The 19,689-nt window shown below is 44.1% G+C and overlaps 1 protein-coding gene across 2 annotated transcripts in view; it reads left to right on the forward strand.

The window, feature by feature from the left end:
- Positions 1 to 19,689, forward strand: part of LOC147013364 (GTPase-activating protein and VPS9 domain-containing protein 1-like) — a 129,248-nt gene that overhangs the window by 54,681 nt on the left and 54,878 nt on the right. The window contains exon 1 of one of the 2 annotated variants that reach the window (XM_085855128.1): positions 8,452 to 8,718. The exons of the other annotated variant lie outside the window; for it this stretch is intronic. Within the exon in view, the coding sequence (XP_085711254.1) occupies positions 8,683 to 8,718 (36 nt within the window). The 5' untranslated portion in view covers positions 8,452 to 8,682. Of the gene's footprint in view, positions 1 to 8,451; positions 8,719 to 19,689 lie in introns of those variants that run through there. 2 annotated transcript variants of the gene reach the window in all.

A 19,689-nucleotide genomic window follows, 5' to 3' on the forward strand; every position in this document is an offset into this window, starting at 1 on the left:
ATAAATCATAACCGCACTATAAATCGAAGTGTCAACATCACCGTCATACCGAAGAAAAAAAAAAACCATGGAGTCTGGAACACTGATGCTATACATTACCTCAACGTGTGTCAACGATCGCGTAACGTGCCTACAACTTATGGCCAGCATATGCGGAACGTGTGTCATACGCCGAGTACGTCGAGAAATTTTCAACATGCTGAAAATTTATCGACGTACTCGGTGTACTACGACGTATGCCAGCGTACTACGACATATGCCAGCGTGCTCTTAACGTATACAAAACTTACCCATAACGTATTCGACGTGTGCCAGCTTGGTTCGGCAAATTTTTCATACGTCGGCAAACGCTGGCGAAAACGTCAAGGTGCGACAGCGGCTTCACACTTCGATGTCTAGTGTGGCTATGATTTGAATCGTCGAGCCGCAGCCTATGAATAGCCTACGCCTCCTGATCGTCGGCGATACGCTGCCGCGCGCTTTGCATAAGTTGGACTATCGTTGGGCATGGGTTGTGAACGCCGACAACAAGCTGAGCATTCGTTGGTATAAGTTATCTATATGTGATTGAAACGTTCTGTGTACGTTACTCATACGTTATGCATACGTCCAACACGTTATTATATGCCCAAAACTTTAAAAAACCATCAATAGTTCAGCGTACGCCAATGTTTTACATACATTTTGATACCTTGTCATACGCTAGCTAAAACGTCAAGGTGTGACAGCCCCTTAATCGATGTTAAATGTCCTCGGAAACACGGAAAATCGCAATTTGGGAAATTACATTGCTCACAAAAACATTACTTCTTGTTTTTTTTTTATTATTTTAATATGTTTAGCTCACCAGGAATGTAGTTCCGGGGAGTTTATTGGATGGTGTATCCGTCCATCCGTCCACGAACACTTGCAACTTCTTCTCCGAAACCACACACACTTTCAATGAAACTTGACCACAACCTCCATCACCTAGTATGTACCAAAGTTTGTTCACTGAATTAAAAAAAAATCAGTTCCTTAGTGGATCTACAAGGGCTGCCCCCCCCCCCCAAAAAATATGTATTTGCTTTCTTCTCCAACATCAGAAACATAATTTAGATGAAACTTGACAACAATCTTCATCATCCATGAAGTACCAAAGTTTGTTCATGACATTAAAAAATTGGGTTTTAAGGGGGTTTACAGCGGGGCTGCCCCCCAAAATAGGTGTTTGCTATAATATTGGTTCATTGGTACATTTTGCTGATTCCGTCTGACGTTGACTTCCTCCTCAGTATCATCATTCGACCAGGTGTGTGCCCTGGGGTATTCCCACCCCCCCCCCCATTTTTAATAAATACTAGACGACCCGTGAACCCATTTGGTTCCCGTTGTGACAGCGGTTGATTAAAAAAAAAACATAGCTCCAGCGAACTATACCGCTGTGGTTGTTTGCATTGATCAAATTCTCCCGAAGAGTACTTCACTGAATCGGGAATTGATTTTTAAAATAATTTTTTCGTTGCCCGATTTGAACGAAACTTGATACTGCACACTGCAGGAGAATGGTGAGTAAGGTTGGCTGAAATTTTTTGCGCTATCGTGTACCGTTTTGGCTGTATTTTGGGAACATACATACATACAGACAAGATAAGAGTTTTAGTAATATATAGATACTTGCATAGAAGTTTTACAAATCGTTTTTAAAACAATTTCATACTCGCGAGAATGGTCTTGCGTTTTCTGGATTTTAACATTGAAAACGGAAGTGTGCCGAATAGAATATGCAGGCGCACTGAGGTGACATCGCTGCAAAGCATGGTGGCAATAAAAAGTGCAGTCGATAGGAAAACAAACATGACAAAAATTGTTGCAGGAATTGAAAACGTTGTGGCAATGGAATTGGCTTCACAAAGGAAGTTGACAAAACAGCACTGTCTAGTCTTAAAATATCAAAGGCCGGTTGTGCTCATTGCAAAGTGTGTGCAAAAGAAATGGACGACGGGAAACGTTTTCCAGCCACGATTGAAGACCACATGAGCTGCTCTAAACACAAGGAACTTCTCCAGATACAAAAGACCAATTACGCTCGATCAGGTATGTGTTGTTACATTTATATGTGGGTGGACTTGTAATAGAGAGAATAAGCCCCTCGGTAACATTTGTGTTTGGTTTAAGGTAGCAGCACTTCACATGTGTTAATTGCGTGTTTAGGGGTAAGTAGTCCTCTGTATTGCCTGCGTGTGGACGGGCTTTGTGTGATTTAGCGGTTAGTTATATTAAGGATGTCCAGTACGTGTGTTCCCTTGTGTGTGAACACGAGCGAGGTCATGGCATGCAGGAATCGGCATGCTGGCCCACGTGGCTCCCATCTCATTAAATTGTATCAGTGCACATTTTGTTATTTGGTGGATTTTTTTTACATCCTCCACCAAAAGTGAAGGAGGTTATGTTTTCACCCCTTTCAGTCTGTTTGTCTGTTTGTTTGTGTGCAGGATATCTCAAAAAGTTGTGGACTGATTCAGATGCAATTTTGTGGACAGGTTGGGTGTGTGACGAGGATGAATTGATTAGATTTTGCTGAAGAACCAAATCTGGATTCAGCTACTAAAGTTTTTTATTTTTATTTTTTATTTTTTATTTAGTGATTCTTCACCATTGTGAGATCGGGCCAAAAACGATATATAGCACAATATCTCAAAAAGTTTTGGATGGATTCGGACGAAACTTGGTGGACATGTTGGTGTGTGACAAGGATGAATTGATTCGATTTTGGTGAACAACCAAATCCAGATCCAGATCCGAAAATTATTTAATTTTTAAAGTGATTCTTTGAAATTGAGAGATGGGGCTAAAAAAGATATTTGGCATGATATTTCAAAAAGTTATTGGGCTCAATATGTTCCGCTGGATCAGGCATTGCGTGACGCAGGTATGCCCTCTCCCGAGTGCCGTTGTAGTTTCTTCGTGTTTTAGGTCAGCAAAAACTCTTTGACTTGTACAAACAATCTGCTGCAATTGGACGTTCAACAAATGTTCCTCACAACACAATCTATCATTGATTGACGTTGAAGGTTCTTTATATGACTGCAAAATGCAGACGCGATGGTTATGGCTTTCACTGCAGAAAGTTATCTGGCATTTTCACAAGTGCCAAAACCTATTACCTCTGCCACCGAAGGTGGATTGAGGTTATGTTCTCAGCCCTGTCTGTTTGTCACTGTCTGTCTGTCTGTGAACAGGATATCTCAAAAAGTTATGGACAGATTTGGACAAAAGTTGGTGGACAGGGTGGTTGTGTGAAAAGGATGAATTGATTAAAAATTTCACATCCAGATACAGATCTTCACCAAAATCTAAAGAGATTCTTCACTGTTGATTGGGCCAAATGCAATATATATATATATACATATATATATATATATATATATATATATATATATATATATATATATATCGATACAGATACATAGATACATAGATACATAGATACATAGATACATAGATACATAGATATATAGATATATAGATATATAGATATATAGATATATAGATATATAGATATATAGATACATAGATACATCGGTATATATTTTCTTTTTTAATATACATAGTCGAGACTTGTGGAAGAGCTAATCCAGTGAACAGATCAGATTGTTGCAGACAAAAACATGACATGTCATATATGTGTGTGCATCATTTTATATATAGTTTGTACATTTTCTGTCAATGTAAGTCTGATTTTGAATTTTAAAAAAATGCTAATTAAAAAAACAAAAAATTTGATTTTTTTTCCCCTTAAAATTGAGATAGCATAAAAACTTGACCTGATTGAGCGAAATGAGATGCATTTCTAAGTTCAGCATGCAAAAAAATAAGAACCGTTGAGAAAACCTAGACCTCCGAAATGACGCAGACCAGTGTAATGTACCTTTGGAAAATCTCATGTCCATGCTGATGTCTCTTGTACTGTTATGAGAGGATCAAAAAATGGAGTTGAAAAGAAAATCTGGAGTAGGAGGGCCCCACAGTCACCAGAAATTAATGGAGATGCATCTCATCATGCTCACGTTGCTGCAAACACATGTTTTGAGCAATTTGGACATCATGTTGAGGGATGGTTGTTGGATCTTTCTTCTGATTTTGAATGGTTATTGGATTACTGATAAGCACTGCAGCAACTCTCAAGTTGCACCTTAAATCCAGGAGAATGGTACCATCCCAGCCTAGGCTGGAGGTTGGCAAGCTCAAGGATGAGAGGGTAGCTGAGGAGTTTGCGAACAGGCTGAGTGGACACTTGGGGGTCTGGGTGCTTTTGGAGATCCTGAAGAGTTGTGGAGTGCCTTGAAGACCACCGTCCTTGATGTTGCCGGTGGATGTCTTGGAACTCACCGCAGGGCAAAGAAGAATTTTGTGTCTCAAGGGACACTGGATACCATTCACCAGAGTCGCAGGGCCAGGCTGAATGGCAGAGTTGAGCTGCTTATGGAGCTGAGGCGTAAAACTGTACGTGCAATAATGGTGGACAAGGAGGCCTATGGGTGAGGAATCTGTGAGGGGGTCGAGCATCACCTGTGGACAGGTGATTCTCGTCCCGCTTACAGGGGAATTCGCGCATTGCATTCATCCAAGCCCATCCCTTGGTGTACTGCAGTTAAAGCAGAGAGTGGTAGGCTCTTAACAGAGGAGTCTGAAGTGAAGGCCCGCTGGGCCGGGTACCTTGAGCGGTTGTACCAGGCTGATCCCCCAGCTGTCGAGTTGGACGTCAGGGGTGTTACAATCAATGTAGCTGACTCTCCAAATAACAGTGAACCACCTTCGTTTTGTGGAAACACGGGCTGCGGTTGACCGGTTAAAATGGGGTAAAGCTCCAGGGATCTGTGGCATCCATGCTGAACTTCTCAAGGCTGGTGGAAATGCTGCACTCGTGTCGTTGCATGCAGTTTTGTGCTCTGCCTGGAACACAGGCATCATCCCAACTGATTGGAAGGGGGGGCCTTGTTGTTCCTCTCTGGAAAGGGAAGGGTGTTCGCCAAGACTGCAACAACTACCGAGGGGTGACGCCGTTCTCAGTGCCAGGCAAGGTCTTTGCTCGGATCATTCTTGATGGGGTTCGCCACCATCTGCTTGAGCACCAGTGTCCAGAGCAGTCAGGCTTTACACCAAAGAGGTCAACGATTGACCGCATCCTTGCTCTTCGTGTCCTCACCGAACGCAGGCGAGAGTTTCGGCAGGGGCTGCTTGCAGCCTATGTTGATCTCTGTAAAGCGTTCGATTCAGTGAATCGGGATGTCCTCTGGAGGATTCTTGGTCTTCGTGGGGTGCCACCAAAACTGATCGATCTGATGTTCTGAACTGTACTCTGGTACTGAGAGTGCTGTGAAGTGTGGTGGTACCATCTCTGACTTATTTCCTGTTGTTACTGGAGTTCGTCAGGGGTGTGTACTGGCCCCCACACTTTTCAGCACTTGTATGGACTGGATTCTGTGGAGGATGTCAGAGAGATCAAGCTGCGGTGCATCGTTTGGCAATGTCAAGATCTCAGACCTTTATCTCGTAGATGATGCAGTCATCTTTTCAGAGACTTTAGATATCCTTTTGAGGGCCCTCGAGGTGCTGAATGAGGAGTTGGAGCCGCTGGGATTACGGGTTTCCTGGGTCAAAACTATGATCCAGCCTTTCAATGACATCTTGGATGCTGCTGTCCTGTCTGTATCAGTTTGTGGATGTTGAGCTCGTGGAGAGATTCACTTTCCTTGACAGTGATATTCATGTCTCTGTTGGCTGTGAGTCAGAGGTCAATAGACATCTGGGACGGGCCTGGGGAGTCATGGATTCACTGGATCATGGGGTGTGGCGCTGCCGGTACCTGTGCGGGAGGACGAAAGTCCGAGTCTTCAGGTCCTTGGTACTTCCAGTCTTGCCATATGGATGTGAGACTTGGATTATGACCAGGGATCTGAGACGGAGACTTAATTCTTTTCGTACGAGGTCTCTTCGGAGAATCCTTGGCTATCGCTGGTCGGACTTTGTGTCCAGCGAGCAATTGCTGAGAGAGAGACTCAAATGAGATTTGTTGCCTGCATTGTACGTGAGAATCAGCTGCAGCTGCATGGACATGTGGCTCATTTTCCTGACACTGATCCTCCTCATCAGATGCTGTCAGCGAGGGAGTCTCTTGAGTGGAGGATGCCAGTGGGCCGACCACGTGCCTCGTGCTTGCAGCAGGTTGATCGGAATCTCAAGGAGATGGGGATGGGCCAGGCATCTGCCTTGGGGATGGCTAGATGGAGGCCCCTGGAGTACCGGCGGAAAGTGGACTCAGCGCCGTGCTGCTCTGGTGCATGCTCCCATACCTGACCTGACCTGACCTGACCTGACCTGACCTGACTGCTGTACTTGGTGGTGTGTATTATACAATTCCTCAATGCGATGTTCATCACAGATGGCTTTTTGTGTTTGATGTGCACGTTGACACAGTCCGCCTCTTGTTGCCGACAGGATCTTATTTGTACCGGTTTTGGCTGACTCTGAAACCACCATCCACAAGGATATCGTAGATAATGTGTTTGTGAAGCACAAAGTCAGTGGAGGCAACAAAAACGCCATTAAGAAAGTAATGCCCCCATTGTTGAAAATATGATGACAAAAGAAGGAAAAGAGAGAAAGGTCATCATATCAGAGATTTTTCCATCAGAGAAAAAAAATGTATATGTTCATGCAGGTAAAGGGTTAATGAAACATTGCGAAACATTCAACCCAGCTCTTTGTATCATTCCTTGCAGGACGTTGAGTACTGTTGGGTGAAACGATTCAAGTTTTGCTGTTTTGGACAAATTAATTAATACAGTACATGCTTTTTGAACTTCAAAAAGCCTGGTGTTGGCGCAGTGGTTAGGGCAGCGGCTTGGGATCCAAAAGGTCCTGAGTTCAAGCCCCGTTGGACCACTGAATTAATACACCAGGGGGTTGACTCAGCCTGTCATCCTTCCGAGGTCGGCGAAATGAGTACCAGTGTACTGGGCCGGTGTATACCCCGGTTAAAATAGGTGTACCATATCCCTGTGTCGTAAGAGGCGACCAGGGTTGCGTCAGGAAGGGCATCCGGCGTAAAACATGTGCCAAATCACTATGCGGATCATACGGATGATCTGCTGTGGCGACCCCTAACGGGAGCAGCTGAAAGAAGAAGAAGAATATGCTTTTTGAACTTCAAGTGTCAGTTAATTTTTGTTGAGCATTCTCGCTCAACACAAGTATTGGTTCACCTGAAGTATGGAAGTGGGAAGTAGTTTTGTTTCAGTTGAAGGAAACCTAAGTTGACAAAACAAGCTCCATGATGAACAAACGCGGCTTGCTGTAAACTTCCTCAGCAACTTTGTGAAGCCTGAGGTTCTGCAAGACATGACCCCAATGAAACCAGTAAACACAGACATGTTTAACCCCAGGAAACATTTACCTCTGAGCAACATTTTCATAGGTAGCCAGGCATTGGGGACCTTGGCAAAGTATGTCAATGACAATGTGGTTATCACTTTCATGGAAAAGACAGAGGAGTGAAGCAGCATGAACCCATGATGTTCTACCTGAACAAGCTGCCATCATGTGTTAGAAATCTTGTCAAGGAAGACAAAATAGGATTTCTATGGAATGGAAGAGAGGGTGTATACCATTGATGGCAAGCTGCCGGATCCCTCTGCCTGTCAAGATGAGACGTATGACGGGCTAAATTCGGCCAGACCGGAAGGTTGCCACTTCTTCCTAACATGGTGAAGGCTGTACTCTCCTGCTTTATTGGCCCAATGGTGGAAAGTATACTCGACACCATGGGAGACATATTGGATGACACTTCACCGAACATGATGGTGGATGGAAACATGCAGTTCATTTCGGACTGTAAAAAAACATAAACTGAAGGCTCGAGGTTTGATCATCAGATCACATGTTTTACCATCCAGCACCCAAGTGGGCCAAAGTGAATCCTGTCCTGTGCAAAACGCAATGACAGTCATATCATACAAGTGAGGACAAGAAGCAAAAGAGGAAACTTGAAATCCAAACCCAATGTGTGATGTCTGTGGAGTGCAAGTTTCAAGTTGAGTGGCTCCAACAAAGAGAGAGTTTCACAATCGACGGAGGCTGAAAATTCAAAAGTTTCATGAACGGAACCTTTAATCAAAGAAAAAGTTTTCTTTAAAAATCAAATCACACCAACTTGACCGTGTTTGGGTTGTTCGAGAAGTTGTTGTGACCAATGTTATGGAATGTTAATAAATTGGCTTCCAAGAGCCACACGAGCGTGATAAAGCTTTGGATACTATTTTATACCTGTTGGCTATCCAAGATGGTTTTATTTGTGACAATTACGATTGATATTGATTTCTGTGAACATTCTAAACAATTATTGTTTTGAGATTCTATGGGATAAAAATATGGGCAACACACCTGGGGATTCACCTGGTCGCGGCTGGAAAAGAAAACCAAGCAACCACTGGAAGGTGTGGATAACTAGCAAAATATTTAATGAAGAAGTAAGTAAATACCTCCGGATTTTTATTTTATTTTTTTTAATTCAGTGAACAAACTGGTATATCACGGGTGATGAAGGTTGTGGTCAAATTTCATCAAAATTGTGTGTGTAGTTTCGGAGAAGAAGTTGCAAATGTTGTGTGAACAGATGGACTTAACTGATGGACGGACGACATGCTCTCCCACAAGCTCCCTGCGACTACATTCCAGGTGAGCTAAAATGTGGACTATCAAGGAATGTGCTCAGATTAAGAGAAAACTTGGTTGCTCTGACAATATCAATTTTTGGCAAAAGGTAGGAATAGAGATAATTTAGAACGAGCAATCGGTATTCACTAACTCTATTCATTGTTTACTGAAATATCACAAAGTACCAGAGACATGGGACTGAAACATCATGATAACTAGAATGGTACTCTGTGGAGCACGTACCTCCGCCATGTTGAACTGTTTACGTTTTGTATCCCACTGACGAGTCGGATCTGGATCTTCACCGAAATCGAATCGGTTGTTCCATCACCGACCCAAATCGTCCATCAAGTTTTGTCATAATCCGTCCACAACTTTTTGAGATATTGTGCTATATGTCATTTTTAGCTCAATCTCTCAATGGTGGAGAATTACTTGAAAAATATATATATTTTTAATTTTCGTATCAACATCTGCATCTTCACCAAAATCTAATCAATTAGTCCTTGACACACATCCAACCTGTCCACCAAGTTTCGTCCGAATACGTCCTTACCTTCTTGAGATGTCCTTCTCAGACAGACAGACAAACAAACATAAAGTAGACAGACAAGCGGCGGTTAAAACATGACGTTCGTCCACCTTCGGTGTTGGATGTGATTATTATTTTTTTATCACGTTTATCACACCTCAAACTTTCTCATATTTATGTTTTTTTTCTAAAATCTAATATTTTGTATAAAATCAATAAATCGATGCACTCGAATGGAGGAAGTTGATTCCAGATGTTCAAACGTTTTCCAGTTGAGCATTCCCACAGACCTCCCTTCCATGCGCGGACCCCTTTTGGGTTCTACGTGGCAGGACCTCATGCTGAATGATAAGTTCCCTCTGTCTTTTTCAATTCTTTTATTCCTTTAAAATTTTCACTTACATCCACGTGTTTGGACACATTGCCAGGATGGACGTGTTACACTCTGAATCACACAGGACGATTATAAAACCCGCTTTGTGTTTCAAGGAGGGTTTGTTTTAATTAACCTCCGCCTTCTTCGAAGATGGATGGAGGTTACTGTTTTCACCCCTTTCTGTTTGTTTGTTTGTTTGTTTGTTTGTTTGTGAACAGTATTACGGAAAAACTCCTCGACGGATTTCGACGAAACTTGGTGGGGGGGGGGTTAGGTATGGTCCAAGGATCATGCCATTAAATTTTGGACTTGGTCCCCCCCCCCCAAAAAAAAAATTTAGAGAAAAAAATTTTTTTTTTGCATCTCGACATGTTTTAAGTGATTTCCAATCCCCCCCCCAAAAAAATTGTTACCCCCAAAAAATAGAGAATTTTTTTTTGCATTTCTACATGTTTTAAGTGATTTCCAACCCCCCCCCCCCAAAAAAAAATTACCCCCCCCAAAAAAATAGAGAAAATTTTTTTTTTTACATTTCTGCATGTTTTAAGTGATTTCCAACCCCCCCAAAAAAATTGTTACAGAAATTTTTTTTTTTTTTGCATTTCTACATATTTTAAGTGATTTCCAACCCCGCCAAAAAAATTGAGAATTTTTTTTTTTGCATTTTTACGTTTTAAGTGATTTCCAACCCCACCCCCCCCCCCAAAAAAAGAATTTTTTTTTGCATTTCTACATGTTTTAAGTGATTTCCAACCTCCCCCCAAAAAATTGGGAGAGAGAAAAAATTTTTGCAACTTTTTTTTCAACAAAATTTCGATTTTTTTTTTTTTGCTTTTTTTTTTTTTTGCATTTTTACATGTTTTAATTGATTTCCAAACCCCCCCCCCCAAAAAAAAAAATGTTGAAGAAAAGAACTATAACTCTGTCAGCACTGTTGACATCATACTTAATGAATAAGATATAAGGTTCACTTGAGTGACCCAGCAGTATTGGCGGCGGAGATTTTGCACTCTCCCGAGTACTCCCCCTCTAGTTGTAATTGTTTTTTTTTTTTCTCTGGTTTACGTCCCTAAAACCAGTGTTCCTTTTCACACCTTGATGTACAATTTGATTGACACACATTTCCCCTCGGTGCTTCTGGGGCTGCTCGTAATTATCAGCGTTTTGACAAGCGAGCGTACGTGACGCGACGTACATTTGGGTAAAACTCTGGAACAAAGTGAAAGCTTAAAACCTTTGAGTGATTGTGCACTCGCACCTGCAGCACTAATTGCACTACTCAAGCAATTCTATTCCCTGTTTTAATTGCTTGCTGCTCATCAAAAGATGCCTTTTTATGTTGATATTTTGGTCGTGAAAATGTTGTATAATTATGAAGAGCCCCTTAACTTGATTGTGTGCATTATCCATTGTTGTGAACACCAAGACAGAGCAACAATTTTTTATATAATTAAACCACAATGTATGTGCCGATAACCTTCCCTTGAGTGCACTAGAAAGGATGTGGGGATGAGGGTTGGGAAGGGGGGAGGAAGGCAAGCAGTGGTGGTGTATAAATGTTTTAAAAAACACCAATGAGGTTTGTGTTGTCAGCATTGCCTTGGTGGGGCAGGGCTTTATAATCATGTGTGAGTCCATCTGTCAATCGGTTAGAGCTGCAGCTATCCTCTACTAAGCCTGCGTGAACATGTTTTACCTGCTCCTCCTTTTCATGCTTATAATCCCCCCTCCCCACCTCCCACTTCCCAATCCAAACTTAGCTATACTGCACATCTCCACCAAGCCACTTGATCATGGTCCAACCAGTGCGGAATTGGCGGGGATTTTTTGATTTGGGGTGTGGATTGTTCGTGATTCATGGCCCTTGTATCAAATACAGTTGCGTGTTAAACGAGTTATTTATTATTGCAGTGCTTTGTGTATTGTCACCATTTTATGTTATGAAAATTGATTTAATCACTCGAGAATGGGGCATCTCCTTCCTGCCATCGTGCTGGTTCATAGAGCAGCAAGGAGCCATTGCAAAAAGCATGGAATTCTATTTTTGTGCACGGCTTTGAAGTTTGCCAATCATCGTAAAATCGCATTTCTTTCCTTTAAAACACACGTACAATCGTACATTGATTGAAATTGAAATGGAGATTACCACCACCGAACATTCTCCCAGAAAGGGATGTACCGCTTGGTCCCTGCAGACGTTTATGGAAGCCGCTCAAAGTCTCAACGAGCCAGGAACCAATGGAAGCGCTGCACGAGCGAGCGGTAGGATGCACAAAGCGCCGTGACCACGCTTCGTCCCTGCCTCGATAGAAGGCCAGAGTGAGCGAACTGTGAGTCCGTCTCTCTTTTGACAAATTTGTCCCGTCTGCGAGCTGCCGAACCACGAGAACAGCCGGGAGGAGGTGAAACTGCTTGCACGTGTCTGTTACGAGCCTGTTGCAAGCATGCACATGCCGACACGAGTCTGCATGAGCCTGGACAAGCCTCTGCTGTTTGCCAGTCTGGACCAAAGATCTGGTCTGGCCTGTCGAAATACACAATATCCGACACTGCATCGACACTCCCAAAATCCCCATTTCCCCCAACCATCCTGCAACTCTCTTTGGATCAACACAGGCCAGCCTTGTCTGTGTCAGGTGAGCCAGGGGCCATAATCACTCTCTGCTCTTCCTCTCTACTTTTGCCGTGTGATTGTGACACCTGTCTTGTTTGTCCCTAGGTAATTAAGATTGTAGATAGAAGGGGAATTTACATGCTAGGGGTAATTGCTTTCTCTCTGTGCCTTTTCATCTCTGCATATGCTTGAATGCCCCTGTAAGTACTTGCAGTGTTGATTGTGATCTCCATATGTCCTGGAAATAAAAGTAATTGTAAATACGTGCCTATATTTTGTAAACTGGACTTCCATGCCTGCTCGTTTGTCCTTTCCTTTATTGGTGCGACGTAAGTGTGTGCATAATAGATAGACGGGAAGTTCTGCCCCACTGATTCGCTCTGAGATAGCCGACTGCCACCCACGGTTTTGCTCAGCCCTTTGTAATAGATAGACAGGGTGTGGAGTCGAGAGTATGGTTAACTCGTTGAGGTAACCAAACCACCAGTAAGGTAACGCAATTTATTAAGAGTGATGACACTGCGAGGTTTGGTGGCTCCAACCTGCGTCCGCGGTTGCTTAGGCCTATGTCACATTTGTCACGGCGGCCGTTGGGTCTCCAAAATCTACGGCCACTAGCAATTATACGGCGGCTGCAGTATTTCCACGGTCACACAATGTAGCAGTCACATATGTTTTTATTTTTCGGGGAGCCGCATGGCGTATTTAGTAACCGTGGAGACCGAAAACGTGGGGTTGCCGTACGGTCTTTGATTTTATGTCGCACGGTGACCTTAGGGCGTTCCTGCGGCGGCCATAGAATTTTCAAGGCAGACGCAAGGTGCCTGCAAGGCGACCGCAGGGGGACTGCAGGGGGGCCCTAAGGCGAACGTGCGGCCAGACGGACTGTAACGAGTGGGGTTTTTTTTGTTTGTTTGTTTTACCAGTTCTTTTTTTTCGGCTTGTCGAATTGCTACGGCGAACGTAGAAATGAAAAAAAGTTATAGCTCCGCGCTATAATTCCACGGCGACCCTACGGCCTGTAAACTATAGCCATACGGCGTAGGGCCACCCTGAGGCCACCGCAGAAACTCTGCGGCCGCCGCACGTTTCTGTCAATTCAGAGGGCGTACGGCCGCCGTATCCTCGCCGTAGAGCAAATGTGACTTAGGCCTTTGCAACATGACGGGTTGCGGAGTTATCCATGGCTTGTCGGCTTCAGGGTCGGATGTCAGGGAGTGGGTCCAAGAGAACCCCTTGTGATAGCCCCTGTCCCCCAAAACCCGACCAATATACAAATCAACATGTTTTACATTATCTGGAATTGGACCAACAACCTCGGCATCATGAGCTATGTGCTCATATGGGAAGATCAAACAAGCTGACCCATTCAAAATCTCCGTTCTAACATTTTCACCACATCCATACTTTTCCAATTTGCAATTTTTGATCCATCTTCTCCCGTGGTGTTTGTTGTATGGATGCAGAAAAGGGAGGAAGTTAAGAACAGGGGTCAGAAGATAATAAAGTGGGGACAACATTGTTGTGGAGTACAGGAGAGGGTCAGGGGCTGCACATACAAGGAACTTAGCGAAGAACCTAAAGGTTTGGAGTGCAGGGACAACATTGTTGTGGAGTACAGGAGAGGGTCAGGGGCTGCACATACAAGGAACTTAGCGAAGAACCTAAAGGTTTGGAGGAGGAGTGGAAGAAGTACAGAGAGGCATCTCGGAGAATTTGAGAAGTTTTATGTGGAAGAACATCAGGAAGTCGCTAAGAACATCGCCAAGAAACATAAACCAGGTATGTTTGATTGAGGAAGTAGCAAAGGTAGTCAGTTAGAAGGAGTTTGGGAAGAAGATAGAGAAGATCAAGGATAGAGGTTGACAACCGGATGTAGGATCGATGCACTGGTGTGTGCAAAAGAAGAAAGCAGTGAGGAGAGCTGTGGATAAGGTGAGGAGTGATATGAAAGCGGATGTGTACAGTCAGTTTGAAGAGGATGGGGGGGGGGAGAAGATGAGATGGGGGGGTGGACAATATCGAAGTCATGGGAAGGCTATTTTAAGGAGCTGTTGAACCAGAGAGGAAACAGTGAGCTGGAGCTGCAATGTTATGTGGACGGATAAGTGGGTAAGTGTAACTAGTGGAGATCACGGAGGAAGAGGTGTGAATAAGCATTAAGAGGATGAAGGAGGGAAGAGTGCCAGGCATTGATGAGGTGGGTACAGAGATGCTCATTGCAGTGGAAGAAGTTGTTGTCAGTTGGATGAAAGGTTGTTGAATATATGTATGAGAGAGAGTATTTGACTCTGGAAGATTGGAGGACAGGGCTAATTAGAGAGAGGGTTAGATTATGGAGGGTTGGAGGACAGGGCTAATTGGAGAGAGGGTTCGATTCTAGAGGATTGGAAGACAGGGCTAATTGTGCCAATATGGAAGAGAAAGGATGAAGTATAGGATCCGGGGAGGTACAGAGGCATTACTTTCCAAGAGGAACTGGACAGGTTTCTGGACAGGAGGATAAGGAAGGGTGTGGAGAGGGAGATGGGGGAAGAAGAACAAGGGTTTAGAAATTGTATTGGGATGATGGATGGGATGCTCCCACTGAGACAGTTGGTGGAGAAGAGGTTGGTGATGCTAGGTGAAATTGCATTCAGATTTGTGGATCTTGAAAAGGCCTCGGACACTGTCCTGAGAGAGAGACTGTGATGGTGACACTGAGATGGATCGGAGTACCCGAAGCAGAAGTTAGTTTGGTGTTCGGGATGAATGACGGAACAAAGAAAGGAGTTTTCCTTGGTCCGAGGACATCACGGGTTCAGCATGAACATCAGGTTGAGGCAAAGGAAGCTCTCTCAGCCAACTCATGTTTATCATGGTGATGGAATTGGTAAAGAATTAAGGGTATTTTGGGGAAGATATTGCATGTGAATGATCAGGTGGTTGTGGTGGAGAGTAAGTGGGAGATGCAGAAGGTACTGAGGGAGTGGAAGGAGGCATTCTAGAAACATGGATTGAAGATGAGTGTGGAGAAGACTGAGGTGCTATGAGTTTGGTAGCAGAGAAAGGAAATTAATATCAGGTTAGAGGAGAAGGAGATAAAGCAGGGAAATAGGTTTGAGTGCTGTATCTGGGGGGAACAGTGATTGGGGATGGTAGTTTGGAGGCAGATATGTGGAGGAGGATATGGGTGGTTGCGAATGCATGGAAGAGGGTGGAGGGATTGATGGCGGACAGAACTAGAATGGCACTTGAGAGAGCGGATACCTCTGCCAGGCTGAACAGTTTACCTTTTGTATTCCATTGATAGGCCGGATCTGGATCTGGACCTGAACTAAAATTGAATCAGCTTGTTATTGTCACCAACCCAGCTCATCCACCAAGTTTTTTTATTTTTTATTTTTATTTTTTTATTTTTTGTCATAACTCGCCACAACTTTTTGAGATATCGTGCGATACAGCGATATCGTTTTTGGTCCCATCTCTCAATGGTGAAGGATCACCAAGAAGAAAAGAATGTGATGTCATGTGTAATGCTTGCCTACCTTTACAGTTTGTTGCCGGTGGCACTGACAGAGAGACCACGACAGAGGCTGCAGGTATTGGAGAACAACTGGGTCAGGAGGATTGTGGCAGTGAAGAGGGTGGAACAAAGGAGGATCGATGAATGAATGTAGTGAGGGGAGATTGGCTTGCAGATGAGCTTGATGGGGACATTGGTAAAAAGCCAGCTGAAATGGCCGGGACACGTGATGCGGACGGAGGAAGAGAGAATGACAAAGCAAGCGGATCGGTTGAATGGGCGAGGTAGGAGTAAAAGTGGAAGACCGTGGCTGAGATGGGAAGGTTGTCATGTGATCAATTACAAGACAAGATATTTCATAATGCTCCAATTATAGGAGACGATGTTGGACTGGCTTAAAGTGGTGTTCCAATGCAAATTGGCAAGCATTTGATTGTGAATGTAGCCAAAGAATAAAAACGTACACAATTGTTTTATGGCAATTGCTATTATAAAATAAATATTTTGTTGCGGAAATGGCCCTTAGTGTGTTATTAAATATAGGATTAGCCCAGATCCCCCATTCAATGCATGTTTAGCCAGGTTGTTCGGTAAATGGACGCTACATGTGTGTCGGGAGGTGTAAGAGGCTTGTCATTGTTCGTACAGTGGTGGTGGACTGAGAGGTTCTTCTTCTTCCTTCCTCTCTCCGGACAAGAGTCCCCACCCAGCGCTCTGAGAGGGAGAGTGGCCTAGAGAAGGAAGTGAAACTGAAGGGAGGAGTCAGTGGGGCTTCGAGGCGAGCGAGCGAAGGAAAGGCAGTGGTGGATCTGCCGGGAGAGAAACTGAACCTGAGTGCACCGAGTCTGCCATTTTTGGCAGTAAGAGAGGCTGCCTGCACGTCGAGTCAGCGATCGACTTTCATGAGGAGGTCTCGACACGTCTTGGAATCCCATGGACCCAGCCTGCTGGAGCCCAACACCTCGATTTGGCCTGATCTGGTGAACAGGCCAGGCCTGGACTTGTATACTGGACCTTGTGAGAAACCAGCTGAAACCCACCATCGACCTGACGGTCTTGTGCCATCGACATTACGCGGGGTCAGAACGCGCTGAGGAGGGCGTGCGCAAGCGGTGCCTTGAGAAGAAAGTGTACGACGCCGCCATTTTGCCACGCGGCGTGCTCGAGCTTGGCTGCTCGAATCCGTGGACATCGGCTTGTCACGAGCCACATTCGTGCCTTTGACACTTTTCCTCTCGTCCATGAAGCATCACCAAGTACTCTGTGTCTTGTTTGCATCCTGTCCATGCCTTGTCTGCATGTTATTTAAGGTTTATCTCATTAGGGTCCCCTTCGAAACCCGTAATCCGTGGACATCGGCTTGTCACGAGCCACATTCGTGCCTTTGACACTTTTCCTCTCGTCCATGAAGCATCACCAAGTACTCTGTGTCTTGTCTGCATGATGTCCATGTCTTGTCTGCATGTTGTTTTAGGTTTATCTCGTTAGGGTCCCTTTCAAAACCCGTAATCCGTAGCTCCCTAGTTAAGAACAGGTTATAGATTAATTATAACATTGTCGTGAATGCTTTGCTTATGTTGTGTTTCCCTGATGTGTCCCCAATAAATCTGGCTGATTCATATGAAGTTGCGGCTTTGAATTAATTCGTGCCGCACTGAGGAACGATCTGCTCGATTTGGATATAAAAACCAAAATGGTTACAGACTGGCAGAATTCGCTCGGTATCTGACAAAACCAGTCTGTAACCGGGGGCTATTTCCCCAACTGGTCAGGTCCAGGGGTACGTTGGTATCGCGATTCGAGCCGCTTAACCTGAGGCCTGCGCCCAACCAGCCGGCGTTATAACCCCGGAGACGGCGGTGGTTAGGGTGGCGCCGAATCTGTAACATTTGGCTGTCGAGAGTAGGGTGCGAAAACCCAAACTGGTTACGGACAGTGATTGACATCACTCGTCAGAACCCCACCCCCGATTCATCAACAATATTATAAAGGTTGGAGTTATTTTATTAAATTGGAAGATATGATGTTTCGTAGCAATAATTGTTATTTTGAAACACTACATGTACAAATGTTTCCCAATTTCTCTTTTTTTTTTTTTTTTAAATCTTCTGGGACGTTTCGTTTTGGTGGTACAGCCTCATGAGGTTGCCAAAGTCTGAAGCCCCGGCCTTGCGTTAGGTGTGCCTATATCTCCTTTATTCATTGGATATCATATGGACGTAAACGAACACTCGTTTTACTCTGCGAGCATTTCACATCACGTGCAGTGAATTCCACCTCACTGTGCCTTGTATTTATTGTAGTTTTCAAAAAAATTAAAAAAAAAATTGCTTCTGCACACCGCCCTTGAGGCTCTGTTTGCAAGTCATCATCTCCAATTCCGATGGAAGAGATGGAATTACCCTTTTATGGAAAATGTTTTTCGAGTTTTTGTTTCATCCTCAAAAATAGATCGGAGTGAACACACAGTTGTGTTTAAAGATTTACCTTTGAAACCCTACTCAAATCGTCCTTATGACGGGGACCGACACACACACACACACACACACACACACACACACACACACACACACACACACACACACACACACACACACACACACACACACACACACACACACACACACACACACACACACACACACACACACTCACACACACTGTGTTTAATATTATTAGGTAATTATAAAAAAAATGGAAAATCATTGTCCAATGACTGATTGTTCACAAGATCTAATAATATTTATTATTCATTGAAACGGTAAAAGCACTATTTGAGTTTTTGGTAATGCCATCTGAGCACTGGGCTCATGATGCTGGGATCTTGGGTTCAAATCCCATCCGCTCTGTTAATTTTTCTCTTGTTAATCTTGCTGAAGGAGAGGGTATTGCATTTGGATCCGTCCATTTGTTTGTTTTTTGTTTGTTTGTTTGTCCGCACAGAACTTTAGTATTTTTCTCTGCAACCGCTTGTCGGATCAAGACGAAATTTTCAACAAAGGAATGACTACTCATGTAGAATCTCAACCAATGGCACTCTATCTCTTCTGGATCTGATTTTGACAAATTTTCGTGAAAATATCTGCTGTTCTTCCTCCGCACCAATCGGTTCATCTGACCATGTGCTTGTCAAAGTGGAAATCTCTCTCGCTGTTGTCAGAGAACCACCTCAGTGCGGTCAAGTCTGGCATTTCACTCAAGCCAACTGGCAGGGTCTCCAAGCAGCCATCAAACTTCCAGACTGGTCTCCCATCGCTACTTTCTCCAACATCAACTTGGCCTGGGAATTCTTTCAAAGAAACTTGCTCTCTCTCTCATGCACAGATTTATCCCCTCTCGTCTTCATTGTCCAACCCTTCCTCCCGCCCTTGGTTCACTGAAGCTTATGGCGAGGCAGTTGTCCTGAAACAACTTGCCTTTTCCTCAAGGAAAGCAAACCCAACTGAGGGCAATCTTAGTTCCTTCCATAAAGTTCGGAACAAGTGTGTATCTACCCTCAGGAGAGCCAGAAAACAACATCTTTCGAAGCTCAAATCTGAACTTTCAAACCTCTCTCCCTTCTCCAAATCCTGGTGGCATCGAATCAAATCTGTTTCTGGTGTATGTTCCCCCTCCATCCCCTCCCTTACCTCAAATGGCCGCACTGCTGATACTGCACGTGAAAAAGCTGAATGCCTAAACTCGGTGTTTGCATCGAAATCTTGTGTCTGAAACCCATCACTTTCTCTACCCACCTTACCCAGTCGCACCCAACTGTCCCTGGACTCTGTGTCCTTTTCTCCTGACAAGGTGGAGAGCTTGCTGTCAAACCTCGACTCACATTCTGCAACCGGTCCAGACGGCATCAGCCCACGTGTCCTAAAAACCTACTCTTCTGCTCTTGCTCACTCTTTCTCTTCTATTCACTCTCTCATTTGCTCAAGGTCATCTGCCATCTGCTTGTAAATCAGCAAACATCACTGCCC

The sequence above is a fragment of the Eptatretus burgeri genome, chromosome 14 (genome assembly GCF_056783735.1).
Source record: "Eptatretus burgeri isolate ZD-2024b chromosome 14, Ebu_testis_v1, whole genome shotgun sequence".
Classification (NCBI taxonomy): Eukaryota; Metazoa; Chordata; class Myxini; order Myxiniformes; family Myxinidae; genus Eptatretus; species Eptatretus burgeri.